The sequence below is a fragment of the Acanthopagrus latus genome, chromosome 7 (assembly GCF_904848185.1).
Source record: "Acanthopagrus latus isolate v.2019 chromosome 7, fAcaLat1.1, whole genome shotgun sequence".
Taxonomy (NCBI): domain Eukaryota; kingdom Metazoa; phylum Chordata; class Actinopteri; order Spariformes; family Sparidae; genus Acanthopagrus; species Acanthopagrus latus.
In genome coordinates this window covers 19976045-19991243 of record NC_051045.1, presented here as the reverse complement: position 1 = coordinate 19991243, position 15199 = coordinate 19976045, and the positions used below count along the sequence as shown (strand labels likewise).

Sequence of the window (15199 nt, the reverse complement as noted above, 5' to 3'; positions counted from 1 at the left end):
TGAAAGTGATAACAAACCAAAACCTTCATGTGAAGAATTTAATAGATGAAATAATCACATAAGAATCAAAAGCAAAGTCATTTTAAACCAACTAACCCCCCTTTTTTTCTCTTCTTGGAAAAGACAGTTCTGATGACAACATTTTCAGCCACCATTTTTAAATGAACGAGACAGAATGTAATCAAAACATATTTATTGTTTTTTACATCATCTAGTGGAAAAAAAAAAAAAAAGATCAGGTTTTAGGCTGTGCACCTCCACTTTATATGCATTTATAAAGCTGAGCTGCAGGCGTGATCACTGCTGACCTGATGAGCTGTAGATGTGTAAATTCCGAGTACAGAAATATTGATCACGTGCATAGCAAGGCTCCTGTAAGTGCTTTTGTCACACACTGGTTTGAAGCTGATGAATTCAAGCTGTGATGAAGAGCGTCCATGGCTGATCAGGCCGGTCAGTCAGTCATCAGCACCTGAGCGTCTGAGAAGACGGCTATAAACCCCTGTTAGGAGCAACGACGACAGTCAGCTCAGACGTTTCTTTCTCTTAATCAATTTAAGTGTCCTAAAAAAGCTAAACATCAGCCAAACATTAATGTGTGTTCTTCAACTTAAACCGACCTTATCCACCTCCAGAACTGTGTTGACCAGCTCTGCCTGTTTCATTCTGGGTAAAGTGACACCTTTAGCCAGGATCCCTGGAACAGAACAGTCCATGTCAACATACAGAAGATGTACAGCGCACATTATAAAGCATTTTCTACCCTCCACTTTGCTGAATCTGTTAAAAAAAAACAAAAAACTTTTCATCCTTCTGTGTTGTTTTAGTGTATTGTGGTGACGCTTGGAAAGAGAATAATAAGTTGTATTGCCTACACTGACAGTTTTTGTCCAAATAATGGCAAATCAGAAAGGAAAGAAACAAAAGCAGGATTTCAAACTGATTGGAGAGGAGTGTCATTTAGAATACGCTTTTGTTATTTCACCTTCGTCCCTTAAAGTGGCGTTTTAATCATTTTAACAGAACGCTGGTTAATACTCAAGTAGAAAAGAGTCATGAAGTGAGAACTGAACACAAAGAGATGGAACTAGTGACTCACGGTTCACTTGAATCATGGCAAAGCTCGACGCCTTCCACAAAATGTTCTGGATAGCGTCAGTCTGCAAATGGAGACAGCACGCATTCTTCAGTCTTTGGCTGTTCGTACACGAGGCAGCCTGTGATCAACATAGAACATGATATGGTGTTTGTGTCCTTTGTGTACCTTAACGGTTCCCACTTCGCTCGAGACCAGCGTCACCGTGAGGCTGTTTGAAAAGAAGCAGTGTGGTTACTGTCGGTCTGTGAGCTCGGGCGGCTCAGGTGTGTGTGCTCTGAAACATGGTGATGCTCACTTGTTCAGCGCCATGGAGCCCTTCAGTTGGCCGTCAGCGATCCACACTTTACTGCTGAATAGTGAGTCCTGAAAGAAAGAGGTTCAGATTTCCAGCAGCGGTCAGTGATTATCTGTATCACCATAAACATGTCAATTGTTTTGTTTCTCTTTTGCTCTGTGACGAAGGTCAGAAATCTCAGGGAGTGTTTAGTGTCTTTGTGGGCTAAATGACTCAAACTGTTAATCAGAATAGTTTTCCATCAATTATTTCCCAACAACCTGATTTGACCAATTAAAGAATCCTGTAGCATTAGTCTTAATGTATCCGTGGACTCAGTGATTACATGATGATGAAGTGACTCGTTATCAGTGATAATAATTTCTATTCCAAATACCATTTATGTCCTTGCAAAAACACGCTGATGCACTTCACTACCCAACTACTTTAATGCAACGTTGACATTAGGAGTAAAATAAGGAAAGAAACAATGAAAAAAAGACATAAATACACATGTATTCATAGGCCGGAGGATGTAAGTACTCACAACGTTGAGCTTGAACAGTGGGGTCTGGGTACCGTTTGGCTGGATGGCGAAAGCCTTGACGGCGCCCCTCAGGTCCAGATAGACGGCGCCAGGCAGGAAAGAGAACAGGGGAACCTCTCTGGCATAAACCTGCAGACTCATCAGCAGGCCTGGAAACATCTTAGGAAGCTGCAGAGACGAAGAACAGAGGATGGTGAACATTTCATCCTGTGATATTCTGAGAACTTTAAGGACAACAGAGTAAAAAAACGAAAAACCTAAATTGAAAGCTTAAAATGAAGCTGAGTCTCAAGTCCCTTTTTCTGTCAAGTGTGACAGGTGCTGTGTGCAACATATTTTCACTATTAACATGCAGTAAGGAAATACTGTTGCTGTCATCTGTATCTGTGCTGTTTCTCACAGGAGTTGGCTGAACGAAAAATGCCAAATATTATCTGCTACCAGCTTTTCCAATGTGAGGATTTGCTTTTACCTATTTTATTTTGTTGTTAATTAAATAATTTGGGACGAGAGTGACCCCTTGTTAATATCTGTCCTGCTGGACCCCTGTCGAGTTCATCAGGGAGTGGTTTGGTTTTTACAAGCAGCAGCACAGCTTCTAAACTCACCATCAGGTCGGACAGACGTGACTCAGGCAAGACAGACCTGAGCTGAGAGTCAGTTAGTCTCTGCTGCCCTCTAAGTATGGATCATTTCAACCCCTCTTGATTTTGAGTGTTATATTTGTAAACTGTCCTACAATCAGGAAAGTGTGCCATCAAAAAATAAGTTTGTTCTGGGCAGCACAGTGACACAAGGCGTGGCGAGGGTGACGACAAGAACCTGAGCACATCAGCAGACTGACGGCATCGGCACCGAGGCAGCAAGAGAAAAGACGAGAGTCTAGATTTTGAGCTAGATTTTAAGACTTTTTGGAGAAGAAATGTCGCTCTTTTCGCTCAGTTTGGGTCGTTGTCATTAACATTGTTACCTAAAAGAACTACAACTTGATCTACAGTGTCACAGGCAGAAGTCATATCTCTTCATAATCTGTAAATAGCATTGTTTCTTCATTTTAGACAGAAAAGAGTGGATTTAAACTGGCCAAGATCTGAGATACCGTTTGGACTACAACCATAATTTATGCTTATGTATACACATCAAAGCTGATTTTTATAACTTAATTATGTTCTTGCTCGAGAGCGACCAGTCCAGGGATTCACCTCCAAACTTTAAAGAACACACACCTTGATTATACGATGTTCATAGACATCTCATGTTCATGTGTTTGTTCACGGTCACATTTACTGTACGTAGTAATATAAACTGCTGAAATGTTTTAGTTTGTTTGGGGGTTATCTGTTACACATAATATACAGCTGCTGGTCACTTTATAAACTGTGCATTTCATCAGTCAAAACATTCTGTTCAGTTTGCGTTGCTCATTAGATGAATCTCCATGTATCCCCTCAGGCTTCATCTCCACACAGATGCAGTGAAGCAGCTCTGGGGACACTAATCCCAGTGGCAGTTTGGGTCTCAGTGGTGGCAACAGTAATGTATTTTGTCTGGATTTATTTTTTTTTCTTCAGTATTACTCTTAATATAGACTTTCACATATCGCTGCTCAACATCTATAAATGTTTGCTAATTTGGTCAGTTCTTTTCATTTTCAGGTGCAGGAGTGAATGCAATGCAATCGATCGCAGCTGATGAACTGATGAACTGCGGCGTTCAGTCATGAAAGAACTAAAAACAGGAACTGGAACTGCGTTTGTTTTCTCGAGTTCTCCTTTCTTCTATCTATAGCTATAGTAGTGTTTGTGTTGTCATGTGTGGAGAAGAACCTCGGGGCGGCTGTGGCTCAGGAAGTACAGCCACTGTGCCGTCCGGTAATCGGAAGGTCACAGTTTTGAATCTGTACAGCACTTTGAGCTGTCAGTAGACTGTAAAAGAGCTGAAAAAATACAAGTCCATTTTGCAGAGAAGCTTGGAAATGTAGCACACTAGAACTGGTGTGATATCCATGGCTGTGTTTGACTTGGCTGTGACACTCTTTTGATGGTTGTCCTCCAGTTTTTGTATGACTTTGGTATTTTCCTTTGCCTGCCTTCTTGTTGTCTATTTTTCCTCAGTGCTCTTGAAAACAACATTTCTATCATAGAGAATGAGGTAAAAAATGAGGCAGCTGTCTAAAGTTTCGACCCTGATGCAGGCACAGAGTAAGCAATCCTGCTCCAGGAAAGGGGGCTGACATAAAGTCATCCGCACAGTGATTTAATACCGTTGCTATATGTAACCCTGATACAGAAAAACTTACCCCAGGAACGTACGGCCCCATTGAACTGGTATTTAGGTGCACTGGAGAGAATTTAGGTAACTGAGATGATGGAGAAAAAAAAACATTTCTTAGTCACAAGCCAGAGGAGATCACAGATGGATGAATTGTTCTGATAAGAGAATTCACGAATTCAAACGGTGACTGTCTTCTCGGGTATGCAGTGCTCACCATGCTGTCATTGATGACGGCCTGCAACGCTCCAGCTGAGTAGTAACCATATGAGGCGGAGTTCAGGGTGAATTCAGACAGGCCCACTGACAGCATGCGGCCCGGCTGCTCGGGCACCGTGAACGGCTTGGCCTGAAAGGGCGGCTCTGTCGGAGATTTGATGCTGTAAAACTCTCCCTTCAATTAAAGAAGAGCAGATTATCAGTTACAACAGCTGATCACCTTTTTGTTAATATTTCTTTTCACGGCCCTCAGGCTGGACGTGTGTGTGTGTGTGTGTGTGTGTGTGTGTGTGTGTGTGTGCTCACGTTTCTTTTCTCAAGGAAGTGAAAGTGCTGCTGAGTCAGGGGACTTCCACAGTTTAGAAAATCGATCACATGAGAGTACTTCTGTGTTTTTGCTCACCTTGAGACCCAGATTCAGACTTGAAGCATCAACAATAGGTAAGCCGGTGAGAGGGAGGTCAAGAGTGACGACTTGATTCACGTCAAAGGAAACTGGACACAACAGAGATCATTAGTAGATGGAATTATCAATTTCTAAACTTTAATGCTTGACTGTTATTTGTGACCCACTGAGCATCAGTGGTTTCAACGTGTGCATTTGTCTTGTTAATTAGGTTCTTTATGAAGCTGTGGCCTGTTGTGATACCGTTCATGGCCTGTAGGTGCTGCTCCAAGACTGCAATGGATTCCTCCACGTTTGGGCAGATCTGTGGAGGAAGGAACAGGGCAAATGTCCTGCAGTGCTCGCCACTGAAAAAAACCTTCTGCATTAGTATCATCTGATGTTCGGACAGGACAGAAGACAGAAACACTCACCCTGTCCCTTATGTCACCTGCGATCTTCCCCTTGAAATGAGCCACCACTTTCTTGACGATCCAGCTATTGACAAATGACAACAGAGGGCTTATATCTTGACATCAGTGTCACCCCTTATATGTTCTTCCTCTCCCTCTCCTCTGCTGTACCTGGGTCCTCCATGGACCTGTATGTCCACACCTCCGACCGCAGCATTACAGCTGACGCTGCTGACCGACAGGTGCCTGTTGGTGTCGTTCCCCAACTTCACAACAGAGGTCACATCCACATTGAATATAGCCAGGCTGACTGTCCCACTGGTATGTCTGAAAAACTCACAGAACAAACAAAGTCAGTGCACATCAGTGTTGGGGAGACATTTATATATGCAACCTACACCATACACAGCAGGTATGATAAACAGCCCTGCATGTGATTGTATACGAAGAGTAATATATTCTGTTTTTCTTCTTTGCTTATTTCCTCCCTTGTTCACAGTATAGTTTGATGGTAAGTAATCATTGATTTGATAAGATAGACACGAGGGGATTTCAACAGAGGAAAACCACAGGAAGGGACATTAAAACAGGATAAGTTCAGCCAAAAATTAGAATTCAGTCAATTATCTGCTCATGTCGATGAAAAGTCAGGTGAACGTTTCTGGAACTTCACAGCAAAACAACGCTGCAGCATTCTCCTCAATAACTGAAGTACATGGGGACTTGTTTTGGCCAGACAAGCTGTCTGCAGCCATATTTAGTTTTTTAGGGGTTTTTTTTGTCTTGTTTTTTTTTTTTTACATTTTAAAACAAGTCCCCATCTACTTCAGTCGTTCAGGAGAATGCTGCCGCTCTGTTTTGCTGTGACGCTCCACAAATGTTTGCGGACTACAAGACTTTTCATCGACGGCAGCAAATGACAGAATTTTCCTTTTTGGATGAACTTATCCAAAAAGTTACGTTAAAGTCAAGCGTCCTTTCTTGTGGTTTTCCCCTGTAGGAACGTGTATGTTAACACAGCTCAGTGGCGTGCAGACTGCAGACATCCTCTGCCCCACATCCTCAATATGATGTTACTTTCACATTCAATATTAATTGGACAGATGAATTTACATTTTTTCTGTGCACTCTTGTTGGAGGTGATAAACTGCTGGTCTCTCTCTATATTGCTAGCTAACCCATCCAACTAACGCCATTTGTTTTAGGATCGTTTGACAAGATCTGATTTACATGCAATTCATTTACAGTAAGATTGTTCACTTTTTGGGAGCTTGATGGTCCAGTCTGGATTTAGTGGACTCTACCGATGAGGTAGCAGCTTACAACCAATGAAACGGTTGTAATCTGTCCCTCTTTGTTCCCCTTAGTGGAAATAACACTAAGAGACCTCTCTGGAGCCACCGTCTGGTTTGTCCATCGCGTCTACTGTAGAAACACGGTGATTCAACGTGGTGAATTATAATGCTCTTTCTCCGGTAAATAAAAACACAACAGATTGGGAATATTATATCCTACTTCTGCAAATAGATCCTCCTGAATCCTGCACACCGAACCTTTACAGGCTGACATAAAAGTCAATTTCTATGGGATGATGTCCCACACTCCCTTTTTCTAACTGACCTCACATGAACTACAATCACAAAGGCTCATGAATTATAACCTTAATATCACTTCCTCATTAAGATTTCATTGTGCATTTCTATTTCATCATTTCAAACTGGTGTGTGTGTGTGTGTGTGCTTATACACTTAAATTATAGGATGTTTTCTGTCATATTAGTATCACTACAAACCCTGGCTGTGCAGGGGTTCGAGGATTTTACAAGGAGGGCAGAGATTAGGGAGGACTCACATGATTCCATAGTGTGCCCTCCACTCGCCGGTTAGTGCGACGCTGAGGCCTGAGACGGATGTCTTGAATCCTGTGGTGCTCTGATAGAACTCGACAGAAGGCTCAGGAAGGTCGCACTTTGTAACACTGATGCTGGTGCACAGGAGGAGAGCAAAGACAGGTGTGAGGACGCAGGTCTGAGTAATGAGGATTTTCAGTACAAATTCATTACATTCATTCATTGTCACCAAGTTTGATTGTGAAGCGGGAGTCTTCACCTTGGATATGATCTTGTGAAGTGAATATTCAAGAAGAGTAATCCTACCCTGACAGTGTGTAGTCTATGTTGCCAATGATGCCGATGCGTAATTTCCCGCTGATGTCAGGGAGAGTTACAGACTCCAACTTTTCCTGAATCCATCCCGTGCCGACATGCTTTCCTACGACAGACAGCACTCCCATGAAGTTTTACCAAATTGTCGCAAATGAAACATGTCCACAGATGTGTTTGTCTTTACGAAAAGACCCAATCAAGACCTGAATCAATTATTTTTTGGGTTTGAATGAACTTAACAGAGCGAGTTACACCACCTTGGATTGCCTTACCGTACTGAAGTCCTTTGTTGGTCAGAACGACTTGCACTGCAGGATTTTCTCCACAGGTCAAAGACACGAGCATGAGCCCCACTGTCACGGCCGGAAGCATTTTCCTGGGGGCCCCCCTGCGGTGTAAAGCAATGGCTTTACTGACTTACTCGTCGAACTGCCGTTGAATTGCTAGATTTACTGCAGCTTTATGCTTCCTGTATCACTGAGAAGTGAAACTCAGTGACATCTGACAGCAGCCAGCATGGGAGGGACTGATGTGTCGGGTTGGTATGTTTGGTATGTCTGAGGAAGCTACTTTTTTAAATTCTGCCCTGTCAGTGCTAACCAAATAATTAGTGAAGCTTTAATGTTGTTGTTGTTTTTTTTGTTTTTAAAGACTATGTTCTGAAACATAAAATCAGTTTTGTAGGAGTTGAATGTGAACAAAGTGCAAAAAAAATTCTTGTCAGGGCCCGCCAACATGCACAAGGAAGTGAAAGTGTGTGTCTTTATGTTGCCTTTTAGGGTCAACAACAACAATCAGCTTTTACATTAAAGACAGTGTGAGATATAGACTGTCGCCCACTTCCTGTTTTCCTTTGCAGGTGCCCTGGGTTTGAGGTGTCAACCTGATTTATGTCAGCAGTGCCAGGTTATCACACGGTCTGCCACAAGCTGTCTGTGGGGTCTCTGCATCCTGTCAAGAAACATTTGAATTAGCATCTGTGGCTGCATGAACCCCCCTGAGGCGAATGTGTGATTTGTAAAATTGTTTTTAACACCGACTCGACTGTACTTGAACAGTGCAGTCTAGTTGCCTTTTTATGAAAGGGGAAGCTGACTTATTACATTGTTTGTTTTTGTTTTTTTCCAAAGAGGAACTTCAACTGAAGAGCGAGAAACGAAAGAGCGAGTCAGAGCGGCGACGCCTCCCAGTCAAACCTTGGCTGCATTTCAAGGAAACATTAGAATCACCAGCCATAAAATATTTGATTTATTTATCTCTTGATTCAACAAATACTCTTTGTCTCACACACCATGATTAGTTCCATTAAATCACAATTAACAAGTTCAATAGGAGGAGAATATTATCGGACAGACATAGTTTTTCATATAACACAGTAAGGACCCACTTGCTTGCACTTTGAATTCACTTCATCCAGAATGACACTTTGAAAACACCAAGAAAAACAAACAAGCCAACGAGGACTACTATAGGCATAAGATGGAAGAAACGAAACACACACACACACACACACACACACACACACACACACACACACACACACACACACACACACAAAAACCCCCGAACTGAAATTAACAAAATAAGTCTGTTCGAACAACTACACATACGTTATTCATGGTTTATTATCACCCAAGGGGGGCCCATCTGACCTGATGGGTGCCTTGGTCTTATTTTTTTATTTTTATTTTTTTTTCTCTCTCTCTCTCTCTGATGTGGGATTAATGATAATATCTAGCAGCTCAAAAAAACAATAATAACATATTCACTCCATTGTTATTCCACATAATTTCATTCCCCAGATATAAACACGTACACACTCACAGTTTAGACCCACCGCGGACACTTTCACTGGATCTTTGACAACTTTGCATGAAGACTGATACCTGGACAGGCCCGTCAGTGCCCGCATATCTAATCACCTCCTGTCATGCGGAGGTTGTGTTCCTCTGTCCAGTTCATAAAACACGTTTTGTTTTTTTGTTTTTTTTTGTATTTTTTTTTCTTCCCCGGAATGAGTAAACTACTTTACACTAATGATTGTAGAGTTTATTATTGCACATTATCACGAAGGCAAAATAAAAAGATGTACACTTCACACAAACGATCCTCCTCGTGAGCTCCTATGCCAAGTGGTCGACATGATGATTGATAAGGTCTGCGTCGTGACGGCCTGCCGGAGTGCGGCATTTGAGGACATCGCCACTCAGTAAAGGTCATCTCTGAAGCGCTCAGTCCTGCAGATTGTACCTGAACGCCTCTATGAGCCCTTCGATCGAGTGGATGAAGCCGGATATGGCGCATATGCCTCCAATAACGAAAATCGCAACGTCGAAGAAGACGTGGTGCCACAGCAGATTCCTCCACTGCAGCTTCAGGTGGAAGAGGCTCGGCAACAGGAAGCACAGGCCCGCGCCGGTGAGGCTCCCAGTCAGACCCATGAGGAGGGCGAAATGCGGGACAAAGACGGCCATGAGCAAGGTGAAGACCACCAGGGCAATTCTCAGGCCCAGGCCCCACGATTTCAGCTGCCCGTTGGGGCCGTAGCAGTCAGGGAAGAGGGCCCTCCCGCCGTCCTGGAAAAAGGATTTCTCCAGGACCTCAACTGCGGCAAAGAACGGCAGCGGGTAGGACAACAGCGCCTTGGAGACCAGGAAGATGTTCACCACGGCCCGGATGGTGGAAGGCAGGTTATCCGTGATGACCTCTTTGGTGGCGTCTGCCCAAGTCAAGTAGGCCACCAGGGCGAAGAGGCCCTTGAGGACGCAGGCCGCGATGTGACTCCACTCCATCATGCAGTGGAACTCGTTGGGCTTCTGCATGTTCCCCTCCAGGGAGGGCAGGAAGATCTGCGAGGTGTAGCTGAACACGATGATGCCGATGGAAATGGGGAATTTCTTCACGTCGATGTAGAACTTGACCTTCTCCCAGGCCCAGTCGCGCGCCCTGGAGAGGCAGTAGGCCACCACCAGGATGTTGATGATGATGTGCGCCACCGTGCACAGCAAGCTGAACTTGGACACGGCCTTCAGGTTCTTCAGGAACGCGCACGGCAGGAGCGCCACCGTGGCCACCACGGACCAAGCCTTCTGGGAGACGGGGAACCCCGGGAAGCTGTTGTACATCAGGTTGCCGCTGACCACAACGTACAGGATGCACGTCATGACCAGCTCGATGATCTGCGCCACGTTCACAACGTGCCCGCCCAGCGCCGGGAAGCGGGGCGCGCAGCAGGCGTTGGCGATGTCCACGTAGGAGTCCCGCACGCGCACTTTGATGCCGTCCTCGTTCTCCTCGTACAGGCACGCGATGAGGATCTTGCCGGTGTAGCAGCACACCACGGCCGCGAAGATGATGAGGAAGAGGCCGAGGTAGCCGCCGTGGAGGATGGCGTACGGCAGGCCGAGGACGAACATGCCCTGCGGACAGAGAAGCGCAGTTGAGTGGTAATGGACGAGGCCCGCGTCTCGGTGACAGGCCGAGCCAGCCCGGGCATGCAGTGGCTGGCTCACACGGCTCGCGCCTTACGTAATAACTGAGACAAAAGAATGTCAATTCTGCGCATTAAAATAACAGCGCAACGCAAAGTGTGTGATTTATCACAGCTGGTTCATCATCTCCGGTGTTTGCGTCGTTAATATAACCACCAGTTAATTTTCTCTCCCGCCTCGCCCTTGAGGACAGGCCTCTCTGGTGCACAGGCTGCAGGCCCACTCGAATTAAATCATTTAAATGTAACCAATTCTAAACGAATTTTTTTGTAATTCATTTGATTACAACTCCAGTTTGATAGAGCCGCTGATAAGCACGTGGGTGCCATTCAGCCTGAGGGCTATCGAGGTGAGGCAGGCCCTGCCTGCAGCCCCGCTGATAAAAAGCTTTGAATAAATACATTTTAAGACCCACTGGCTGCCATGAGTTCTCTCACAAAACACGAGCTAAAGGTTTAATTGAATCCTGCGTTTATTTCTGACAACGTTTTGTTCTCCTTAATTATATATATAAAAAAAGCTCAGTCTAATTTTATTCGACATCACTGAGCACGCTGCTTTATTCTAACCTTGGATTGTGTGAACTGATGCGCGTCCACACATAGGCCTACATAAAAAAAAAAAATATTATAAATTATCACATCCTAAAACATGAGAATCTTCAAGGTGACTTTTTGTCCACTTGCAGGCCTGATCCGTGCAGCACATGGTGCTTCAGCATTCACATGCAGGCTGACAGTAATCACAGCGTACCTGAATGGCGTTGGTGACGTTCCAGCCAGCCTCCCAGGTCGTGATTTTGGGCTTGTCCTCATCCAGCGAGCCTCCTGTCTTCAGGGACGAGGCCCTCCGGCCGGTGCCGTCCCTCTGGTAGTGGCTGTCCCCCTCCAGCCCGCCCTCCCCCTCCATGTGTCCCCCTTCCTCTTCTCCTTGAAGGACATCCATTTGCATCCCTTGCCTGTAGTCATAATCCAAGTCGTCGCACTCGGCGAAGCCCAGGCCCTCCTCGTCCGTCGCGGCCTGGAAGCCCAGCCGGGCGAACACCCCGCTGACCTTGGCCTGGGATTTGTTGGTCACCGTGTGGGCCGCGTTGGTCAGCTTGTTGGAGATCTTGTGTCGTATTAGATGAGCCATCTTTGTCCGAATAGAGCGCGATCTTCAGCTGGAAATGGTTTTTACCGAGTTAAAACGCAGAGACGCAGGTGCATGCAGGGCGACGTGTTAGTGTTTTGAGCCGCTACTGTAAAGTCATGCCTGTTGCCTCTTCGACGTCGTCGCGAAGTAACGTGAACGCAGCAGACCCTTCAACACGACAGCCCGACAGTTTCAGCCAAACCGCTCAAAATCCTCAGCCGCTTCTCTTCACTTGCTCATCCATAGTACTCCCTCCAGAAAACACTCCCCGGCGTCTGCCTCAGCGAAGGAACAACGCCCCAGAACACAGACCAACGCGACAGTATGTCCGCATCTGGCGTTAAAAAAGACAATTTGGCATTTTTTTTTTTCTTCTGCCAGGCAGTTCTGTCAGCAGGGGGTCCTGTTGGAGACAGGAATCTGTGAGCGCATCATCCAGAGAGAGGAGAGAGCGAGGAGCGTGTCCGCAGAGAGAGAGAGAGAGAGGGAGAGAGGGAGAGAGAGAGAGAGAGAGAGAGAGAGAGAGAGAGAGAGAGAGAGGGAGTGAGAGAGAGAGAGAGAGAGAGAGAGAGAGAGAGAGAGAGAGAGACTGGCAGAAAGGGGAGAGAGAGCAAAAGAGAGAGACAAACACACACACATACAGAAGACAGAGAGGGGGGGGGGACTTTGTGTCAGTGGCACAGTGATGATCACGCGGATGAGACGGTCAGGTCATTTGGAGGCAGCAGCATCACAGTTTGGTCTCTGACGTGATGAATGAAGGGATCAAACGCGTCTCACCTGCTCCGCCAACAGGTCGACCAGCGCCGCCGTCAGCAAACAGCAGGCACGTTACCAAACACACACACCTGACAGGCAGGCGGCCTGCGACAATGTTCTCCATCCAAAACCATATCTATACAGCCTTATATGTTTATGTCTGCACTATACGACACCACAAATGTAATTGAAGAGTTTTGTTTGTTTTTATTAATTGTGCAAGAATTATGTTATTTTTTTCAAGACATTTTTTTTTAACTTCCGTCTGACCTCACCTGTGTCCCCCACACGTGAAATATCTGTCCGACATTTGTTAAAATGTGGTGTGGTGTCGCGGTCAGCATATTCTGCACACACACACACACACACACACACACACACGCACACACGCACGCACACACACACACACACACACACACACACACACACACACACACACACACACAATTCATGGGTATTTTCTATAATCTAAACACACAAAAGCCTCATTATCCGCGCGTGGATTTTTATTTTATTTATTTTTTTAGGAGCGATAAAAATTGTGTTCCCATATCATACACACATCTTTGCCAAAATAAATGTTTTTGTTAATATTAGCAGGTTTCAGTCGATGGCACCGTTTACTGCCCCGTTCTGCGTGTTTGAACCTCTCATCCACGTCTGCAGATTTTAACTTTCCAGCTCATTTAACAGCTTGACTCCAGATGAAGCGCTCAGCAGGCTGTGAAGGGACGCAACTCGTTGTTGATATGATGAGCCTCCTGCAGCTGGCCTGCTGCAGAGGACCGACAGCAGCACCACGGACAGCTCCTCCATCACACACACACACACACACACAGAGAGAGAGAGAGAGAGAGAGAGAGAGAGAGAGAGAAAACAGGTCAGACTCTTCAGACTCCTTTTTTTTCTTCCGCACAGAATGAAGAGAAAGAAAAAAAACGCGTCCGGCCCTCTAACACACCAAACACTTCGTCTGATATTAATTCTTCTTTCATTTTTCAGGGGAAACAAATCTCGTGGGGAGAATTTCTTCTCCACCTCAGCTCTAATCCTCGGGAATACGAAGCACCTCGTCTCTTCCTCCATAATCTGCAGTGACACGGCTGAGCAGAACTGTCATCAGATTTTTTTTTTTTTTTTTTTTTTTTGCAGCCTGCTTGCAGAAACGAAGCCCGCTGCGGCAGGAAGAGCTGAAATATCTCTCACATTTATGAGCTTAAAAACAAAACAAAAAACAAAACAAAACAAAACAAAAAACATAAAACACTTCTAACAATTAACAATATTTAAAGCAAACGAATTGAGATTTTTTTTGTCAAGGCTTTTGTTTTCACTAGGATGGAGCAGAGAATATATTTGACGTGCTGCATTGAAAGACAAAAAAAAAAAAAAAAAAAAAAACGTAACACGGACGTGAGGTCTAAATTTAGAAAGCAGCCAGAGGACAGAGAAAGTTCCGCATATTTTCATGCTTGGCTTGGGCTGCGTTGCCAGCTGCTATTTGCGTTCAGGCCGATGTAGTGTTTGTTAGTGAGTGTGTGTCATCCATGTCTGGGGGTGTGTGCGTGTGTGCGCGTAAGGCAGCGAGGAAATAGGGAGAGTCCTTGAGGCATCTCTCCCTCCCCCATTACATGCACAGTCCCCGGGCCTATACGCTGGGACAGAGGATCGGCTGGAAATGTCACACACGCACGCACGCACACACACACACACACACACACACACACACACACACACACACACACACACACACACACACACACACGGACAAGCAAAAGTAAGCACGCAAAAATATACATGCTGCCTCACCCTAAATCTGCAAGAACAAAAACAAATAAAGAAAATAAAGCGTGGAGAAACGTGGAAGAAGAAAGGCAAGGCTGCAGAAATGTGGAATAAAGGAAAGTGAATATTGAAATAAGAAATCGAGCACGTCACGATAAATTGGATGTGTTTCTGAGCTTCCTCGTGACAAAATGGGTTTCCAGTCTGCCTTTTTTCTTTGAAAGGGCTGTAAGATTGGTTGCTGGGGCGACCAATTTAGCTTCTTAAGGCTACAAAGCGAAGGATTAATTTAGGCTGCGCGCATGTGTGTGTGTGCGTGTATGTGCGCGTGTGTATGAGTGTGTGTGCGAGACAGCAAGATAGAGACACTCAGAGAGGGGCGTGTATACTTGTTCAATGTGTGTGTGTGTGTGTGTGTGTGTGTGTGTGTGTGTGTGTGTGTGTGTGTGTGTGTGTGTGTGTGTGTGTGTAGGCCCGAGATACGGCGGGGCTTAAAGCCTCGTCTAACAGCCGTGCAGTGCTGACTGGGAGCAATAATCTCTGATAGTTGCCATGGCCACAGTAATTGGACAGGGTGTGTGTGTGTGTGTGTGTTGAGATTTTAGAGAAAAAGAGATTTTCTCAGCACAGGTTATTTTTTTGTTGTGTGTGTGTGTGT

General features: G+C 45.2%; 2 protein-coding genes across 2 annotated transcripts; both read right to left on the bottom strand.

The window, feature by feature from the left end:
* Positions 1-176: 176 nt before the first annotated feature.
* On the bottom strand, positions 177-7847 carry bpifcl (BPI fold containing family C, like). Its single transcript, XM_037103068.1, has 15 exons — positions 7645-7847; positions 7364-7478; positions 7060-7191; positions 5380-5535; positions 5230-5293; positions 5060-5120; positions 4814-4905; positions 4409-4585; positions 4220-4279; positions 1921-2088; positions 1395-1462; positions 1265-1307; positions 1100-1160; positions 621-697; positions 177-502 (listed from the first exon to the last, which is right to left on the bottom strand). Exons 1-15 carry the CDS (start codon positions 7742-7744, stop codon positions 455-457), a joined length of 1422 nt encoding a protein of 473 aa, XP_036958963.1. The 5' UTR covers positions 7745-7847; the 3' UTR covers positions 177-454.
* Positions 7848-8615: 768 nt separating this feature from the next.
* Positions 8616-12147, bottom strand: LOC119023133 (vesicular inhibitory amino acid transporter-like). Its single transcript, XM_037104823.1, has 2 exons — positions 11617-12147; positions 8616-10791 (listed from the first exon to the last, which is right to left on the bottom strand). The coding sequence occupies exons 1-2, from the start codon at positions 11995-11997 to the stop codon at positions 9604-9606; spliced, it is 1569 nt and encodes a 522-aa protein (XP_036960718.1). The 5' UTR covers positions 11998-12147; the 3' UTR covers positions 8616-9603.
* Between the last annotated feature and the right edge of the window lie 3052 nt (positions 12148-15199).

Bases quoted from the DNA above. Each gene is read 5' to 3' on its own strand.
- bpifcl (XM_037103068.1), bottom strand. From the start codon at position 7,744: ATGCTTCCGGCCGTGACAGTGGGGCTCATGCTCGTGTCTTTGACCTGT. The intron at 5,121-5,229 runs GTGAGTGTTTCT...CTTCCTCCACAG, and splicing joins CAGGTGACATAAGGGACAGG to ATCTGCCCAAACGTGGAGGA. The intron at 1,308-1,394 runs GTGAGCATCACC...CTTTTCAAACAG, and splicing joins GGCTCCATGGCGCTGAACAA to CCTCACGGTGACGCTGGTCT.
- LOC119023133 (XM_037104823.1), bottom strand. From the start codon at position 11,997: ATGGCTCATCTAATACGACACAAGATCTCCAACAAGCTGACCAACGCG. The intron at 10,792-11,616 runs GTACGCTGTGAT...CTCTGTCCGCAG, and splicing joins ACGTCACCAACGCCATTCAG to GGCATGTTCGTCCTCGGCCT.